Here is a 7,308-nt window from a genome sequence, read left to right on the forward strand (position 1 = left end):
TTGGTTGAGCCTTTGCCATTTTGGCTATTTTTTTTTGGTCCATTTGAATGGTAGTTGACCGTTCAGGCTTTGTATGCCATTTCAAGGCATTTGAAATCATTTTGGCTGAGCAGCTTATAATTTTCATTTCATTATGTTTTCCCCACTCCAATCAACTTTTTAATCAAAGTCCGCTGTTCTGCACAGCAATGTCTGGAACGACCAATTGTGTACTGTGTTTCAGTGTGAAATGCACTATAAACAGCATGCACATTTACTTCCTTAAATATGGGCCATAATTGACACCTGTTTCTTAACAGAATTAATCACCTCACTAATTGAACACAAGACTTATTTTATGATTTATGAGGTTAGTGATGTTGGAATATTATTTTAAACACAACTGTATGTGCAAACTGGCCTTATTTTACAATTTCAACTTTTGACTGTCACAAAAGGAGGAATTCTAAACAGTGAGACAATGTTGAGGTCAACTTTAATTAATTTATGGCCACATATTGTTACAAATGTATTAGAAAATTAAAAAATGGGTGCGCTTTTCTTATATAGATTGTGTAATATACTTTATATACAGTATATGTGTGTGATGGGACAAACTACCCACCTAAGTGCTGCTATCCACATTAATTCTACAGTTGACACAAGAGGCATACATTTACTTCGGTTCCACTTTTACTTGAAGGTATCTACATTACACTGTCACGAATTTGTCATAAAACATAAGCCATTAACGGTTATGACAATGCTTCTTTTAGTGTCATTCGGTTTTTTCATTACAAGATATGGTTAGGGTTCATGTGCCATGATTACATACATGACAGTGTCATGTCACTCTTATTTAGAAAACATCAAGTGTTACCTATACTTTCCACCCATAGAAGATCTTTTACATCCAGCTGCAGCCAGCTACAGCAAGTTTGTGTATTGAGTTGCATTATGAGAGTCTTCACTGATGCAGTGTTTTCAGAAATCGGTGAGCCTGTATCCTGGTGATGTGATGCTAATGTATTGTAAGATTGTAAATCATAGGTAATGGCTGAGAGGCGATAACAGTAAACAGATTATCAAAAACCTGGATACTGTTAGAATCATGTATACAGGAATATGGATAGCCAGGTTTTGCATGTTAGACATCAAGATTAAAACCAGGATGAGACAAGACTGGGACAGTAGTGACTCACTTAAAAGGAGTGTTTACACGCAAACACACTCCGCTTTAAGTGGAGCGTAAGTGTTCTTTCTTGACCTTGGAAACGGTTTGAACCAAAACATAAAAAAATCTTTATTCACTTTACTAGTTTGTTTTCCATCAGTCTTTCAACCTTCCACCATTGCCCTCCCCAGCAGATAGTTTGTTCAGTAGAGGAGCTGTCTGTTGTGTTGAATGTTGAGATGGGTTTTTTTGTTTTCAGATAAAATTAAAATACAAAATAAAAAAAATAAAAAAATGAATTCCAAACATTACAAATAATTATCTAATTATTTGTCTTCAGGACACCAAGCCACTGACTGGTTTGTCCGAAAGGACACAAAACAGAAACACATGCAGAAGGAACAAACTGAAAAGTGTGGTATCTACATGTCCGATAGAGAGGCATCACAGCACAAATCCGCCCACACATGCACACAGACAAGAACAGACAGACAATTAGACACTCATTCATGTTACAGTTGGCTCAACACTCCACCACTGTCAAGTACTTTATTCACAATAAGGTCATTTTCTTCTTTAAAAAAATCATTTTTAATATACAACACAATTTTTGACAAGACAACTCCGTTTACAGCTAAATTTGAGCTCTTGAGTTCCAGCTTCTCTCATAACCAAAGCAAGCACGTTGATGATTGGGGGAGAGAAAGATGGAGTGAAAGGGACAGATGAAAAAGGGTCGAAGTTAGACAAAAGAATGAGGAAAAGACAGTAAGAGAGGGAAATAGGAAGAGGACTACGCTTAGTATGATTTTTGTACTAAGAACCAAAATACTCAAATAAAATGAGAAAATAACAGTAATAAAAAACAGTAAGAAAGTAAGAGTTAAAGAGAAAAAAAAGCAGAGGTGTACCGGGATGCTGTATCCAAGGCAACCTCACATGCATGTCTGTCTGTTTGACGCTTTTGCTCTGTTCTGCCGTTTCACAAGTCCACATACACAAACACACACTCACGCAAACTTGAGTGTGTGCGCGCCCCCATATTCCAAGTGAGTGTGCATCTCAGGGGGTTAGAGGGGGAGGGGTGGAGAGAGAGACAGGGAGGAGTGTGAGGGAGTGAGAGAGAGCAGGGAAGCGGTCCCCAACACATTTCCCCCTCGTTCACTCCCATCTCCCATCCTTCCCTCCTTTCCTAGAGCTGAGTAAAGAGTCTCTGTCTCCTGCATCACAGCTCCGGTCATCCTCTGTCCAACTGTGCCATTGTGTGTGTGTGTGTGTGTGTGTGTGTGTGTGTGTGTGTGTGTGTGTGTGTGTGCGTGAAATATATGTATAATATATCTATAAGAGGTTCCATATCTGTGGAAACCTGGGGTTGAAAACTGGGGGCCAGAAGCTGCTTTAAGTTTGTATCAAGGGGACAAAAAGGGAGCTTGTGACTTATATAACATTAATACTGCCATTAGTGTACTTTACAAAACATAAATTAGTAGTAGAAGGTGAACTTCTTGGGAGAGTTGTGTTGGTTCTGTAGTAGGGAGTCCTCATCGGTGACCTGTGGTGTGTGTGTGTGTGTGTGTGTGTGTGTGTGTGTGTGTGTGTGTCACAGTACTGGCAGGCAATGGGCACAAGCTCAAGAGTCTGTCAGAATGGGCAGGAAGGTGGAGGTGGTGGGGGCAGGGTGGGAGGTGGACAGAGAGATGACGAGGAGGAAAGAGAAGAGATGGGCTCCTTTCCATGATGGACGCACCCTTCATCCATCATCCAATCAGCCCTGGGCTCCTCCAAGAAAGGGTACAGCACCCTTTGGATGGCACCACCTGGGGGTTGAAAAGAGACTGCAATTACACTTGGATTCGCTCAACAAGCATAAACATTTAGACTGAATATGATTCTCTGACTATGCACAAATACAGAACCTCATATGTGATAAAGGAAGAAAATTTTTTAACAGAAAGGTCTCATCAGCAAAGTGTGAATGTGTGTGTGTGTGTGTGTGTGTGTGTGTGTGCGTGTGTCTTTGTACCTGCTATCTAGATATGTAGGTGTAGGTGCGAGAGGGAGACCGTCCCTCAGACTGGCCATTGGTCGAGACGTTCAAGAAGTCCCAGATCAAAATGGTGTCGTCGTGAGAACTGCTGATGATCTGGAACTCATCGAACTGGAGACGGAACACGCGGCCAGAGTGCTCCTGAACACACAATGAATTAAGAGATTATATTAACATACTGGCATACAGTGGACTCTAAAAAGACATGGACACTTGTGATGTCACCAATGAATGCATGCACTGGTTGCAGGTTGAGCAACCAGGGTCGGAGATTGTTACATTTTATATTAGCAGCTAACTGTTTTGCAGCCGACTTTCAATGTTCAATGTTGTTTGCAGCACCACATCCCATTCCAAGACATCACAAATAATGTCTTTAAGTTGGGGAAACGCTGAACTTCCCCCACAGATTTATATGAGTATTTTTTTTTTAACAATTATGTTTTAGGCGTTTTCGGCTCTTATTTTTGACAGTACAGCTTAAGAAATGAAAGGGGAGATGAAGGGAGAACGACACGCAGCAAAGGGCCGCAGGTAGGAGGCGAACCCACTGCATCGAGGAGCAAACCTCCACATAGGGCGACCGCTCCACTAACGGTGAGAGTACATCTTGAAACCACCTTTGCCGTCCAACCTCAGATAACATATATGGAGGTGTTTTCAATATTTTGTCCACCCCATTTAGATGAATGAGGGTAAAGGTAAACACTGGAAACACCTTGCAGTGTGTGTGTGTGTGTGTGTGTGTGTGTGTGTGTGTGTGTGTGTGTGTGTGTGTAAGTACATATTTCAGTAACACTATAATTCAACAGCAACAAGACCAAACTCAAATAGTCTCAACAAAAACTAAACATTATATTCGCTGTGACGGTAGGGTTTACTGCAGGACTATTGAAAGCATTCATTGTAGCTAATTGTACCTATAATTAGCAAGTGAGTAGTCAGTTCTGTCTTTAATGATCACAAAATGACCAACAAAATACACATCAGAAGAAGTGAAATGAACTATCAGTGAACTATTGTGAGAAACAAAAAATGTTTGGGGTTGTGAAAAAGAAGGTAGGAGTTTGAGTTGAGATTTTTTACATCTAGAGTGCTTTAAAGAAACTGCAGGTTAAGACACTTGTGCATAAGATCAATCAGTCATTCATGTTTCAACTGTAAGACCTGTAAATCAAAAGGTCTCACCACTAGAGTGCGCAGACATAATGTGCTGGCGGGGGCTCGTGGGTCCAGGGCTGCCTGCAGGTCCCACACCTTGATCTTGCTGCAGAGAGAAACATGAGACAACACAGTGTCAGAAACAAAATGCGCTTATGTGCCAAAGCTGTGTGTGTTTCTGTGTGCGTGTGAGACTGACCCGTCGTAGGCGCCGCTGACAATCCTTTTGTTGTCGAAGCGAATGCAGCGCACCAGCTCCTCGTGACCTTCTAGCACTCGCAAACATGCCCCGCACTCAATGTCCCATAACCTGGAGAAAGAGAAGCCTCAGTAAACACATGAGACAACATACACTGCAATATTTGTTGAAACAATGAAATCTGAGTACAGGGTTATTACTGCTTACAAACAGTGTTTTTGATCAACTTGTATGTGAAATAAACTTTCAATCTTCTTAGTACATTTAGAAAATTGAGAAATGGCATTTAGAAAAAACTATTTAGCTTGATGTGATTTTAACAATTGCACATTGAATATAAAAACTACATAACATATAAACCTTATACATCATTAATCTCACACACATACCGGATTGTGTTGTCAGATGAGCCACTGACCACCAGACGATCTCTGTACTGTAGACAGGCAATGCCCCTCTTATGACCATTTAGAGTACGCACAAACTCACAGGTGCTGGTGCTCCATACCTACAGGGAGGCAACACAAAAAGCTTTGTGAAACAATGGCCTGGATTTATTCAGATGCGTACAGCTAACCAAAACATCCACTTTGCAACAACTTGGTGGGTTTGAAACTGTAGAACAAGTCTGACAGTTCTATGTCTTAGCCCTTATAATTCACACTCTAGTCTGTTCAACCATTATAAAAGAAATCCCTGCCTGTGCTCCAAACCTTTGCAATACAAATATAATTTCATAGGACCATACCCTGCAGCAACAATCAGAAAAATGATAGGAACCATTTCATGATTTTTTTAGGAACCACCTCTTCATCTCTCGTTACCTTGATGGTGCGGTCCCCTGAGGCGGACACAATGTACTTGTCGTCAAAATCGACCACGTTGACAGCAGCACGGTGTCCCACAAGGACACGACGTAGGCTGATGTCAGTAGGAGAGGCCATGTCCCAGACGGCAATTGATCGGTCCTTGGAGCAGGTGACCATCAGGCCGTTGGCGAAGCGCAGGTGAAGAACTGCCTCGTTGTGGTGGATCAGTGTGTTCAGTACCTCACCCGTTGTCACCTCCCACACCCTACAGAAGATGGAGGAAGAGAAAATAGAGGTAGGGAGAAATGAGATGGTGGCCAAATGATAAGAGCAAAGGTGACAAAGAGAGGAAAAGGCAGGAAAAGGAAAATGGGCACATGGGAGGGGTGTAAGACAAAGAACAAATGACAAAGGGGTGAGAACAGTGGAAAATGATAGAAGGAAGGGGTCAGTAGGAAAAAAAATAAGATGGCAGCGGAAAGAGTGGTCAAAATTAAAGAAGAGAAGGTTGAAGATGGAGAATGGAAAATGAATGTAATGGGAAACAATGGAGACAGGAGAGAGAATTATGTTTATTAGTGTCACACAGAGAGAGAGAAGTCACATTTTCCTTGGTTGCCAAACAACTACATCTGAAGTGTAACACACACACACACACACACACACACACACACACACACACACACACACCCACACACACACACACACACACCCACACACACACACACACACACACCACACACACACACACACACACCACACCACACCCACACACACCCCACACCACACACACACACACACACACACACACACACACACACACACACACCTAACTCTTGAAACGTCAACATTTATATTTCCCTTGCCAGACCAGCAGCAGCTGTAGGTTGGCTGGGAACTAAGCGTAAACTGCTGTAGGTATTTTGGTCATGACTGGGCAGATAATAAGCATATACGGATGTGTGTGAAATGCAATGATAGACAGCGGCGTTTCTCTATTACATGGTACCTGCTCGACTCGCCTTTTTTAGTTTTCCATAATGAAAAAAAAATGTTGGTACCTGCCAACAGGTACTTTATTAGTATCATATCCTCCGTCGAGGTTCCGAGCGAGCTGAGGAAATACCAAAAGGTGACGTGACAACTTGCAGACTACTGATTGGTCAGAGAATCGTCAACGTTTTTTTTTGGCTGCCTCCAGCTTCTTTTGAAACGAAATAGGTCTTCTGGCTATGGCAAAAGCGGCATGCCGAGAATCAAAACCAACACATCAATTGCACTTAGTCTGTGTTTTAATTAACCAGGTTTGTTGAATACTCCATTGAGTGAATTCAAAATGAAATGTAGAGAAGCTGTATTAGTTTTGACTTATAAAACCTGACTGTTACAGCTTTTAGAATAGTATTACACTTCTGAGTTTCATATGTATCTATTATTGCCAATTTACTATTTATATCATTATGTTGCAAAAACTGACAAAGGATGTACAGTGAGTTCAAAACTAAAACTAGGTTAATAAAGATAAACAGATATGATACTGACATTTGACCCAAGCATAGTATGGCAGTAAATCCTCTTAAATCCTCCAAACATCCAGCCTGATTAACACGGAGTAACAGTGTTACATCATTTAAATATTTTTTTTAATCTTGCTGACACTACTCGCTGGTCTTCTCAAAAATACAGTGTGTTCCTTCTGTAACCAGATGTGTGAAGTACCTGACAGTTGAGTCAGAAGACCCGGTGACGATGACCCTCTCATCATACTGTAGACACAACACTGATCCTGTGTGACCAGTCAGTATCTTCAGACACTCCAGAGACTGCTTATCCCAGATCTATCAGGAGAAAGGACCGGAGCAGGAAGAGAAGGTAGAAAGAAAAGTGAAGCAGAGGAAGATAGGAGGACACAGAGAAAGAGGAGAAATAAGTGGGTTTA

At 41.5% G+C, this 7,308-nt stretch overlaps 1 protein-coding gene across 4 annotated transcripts in view; it reads right to left on the bottom strand.

Moving 5' to 3' along the window:
* Positions 1 to 1,659: 1,659 nt before the first annotated feature.
* The window catches only part of fbxw11a (F-box and WD repeat domain containing 11a), a 17,174-nt gene continuing 11,525 nt past the window's right edge, over positions 1,660 to 7,308 (bottom strand). For 3 of the 4 annotated variants that reach the window (XM_032527300.1, XM_032527298.1, XM_032527301.1), the window contains 7 exons: positions 7,089 to 7,207; positions 5,385 to 5,634; positions 4,950 to 5,068; positions 4,561 to 4,671; positions 4,389 to 4,467; positions 3,177 to 3,341; positions 1,660 to 2,970 (listed from right to left, as the gene is read on the bottom strand). In XM_032527300.1, coding sequence (XP_032383191.1) covers positions 3,180 to 3,341; positions 4,389 to 4,467; positions 4,561 to 4,671; positions 4,950 to 5,068; positions 5,385 to 5,634; positions 7,089 to 7,207 — 840 coding nt within the window. In that variant the 3' untranslated portion in view covers positions 1,660 to 2,970; positions 3,177 to 3,179. The remainder of the gene's footprint in view (positions 2,971 to 3,176; positions 3,342 to 4,388; positions 4,468 to 4,560; positions 4,672 to 4,949; positions 5,069 to 5,384; positions 5,635 to 7,088; positions 7,208 to 7,308) is intronic. The other variant, XM_032527299.1, reaches the window with a different exon arrangement.

Source organism: Etheostoma spectabile, chromosome 10 (assembly GCF_008692095.1).
Source record: "Etheostoma spectabile isolate EspeVRDwgs_2016 chromosome 10, UIUC_Espe_1.0, whole genome shotgun sequence".
In the NCBI taxonomy this organism is placed as follows: Eukaryota; Metazoa; Chordata; class Actinopteri; order Perciformes; family Percidae; genus Etheostoma; species Etheostoma spectabile.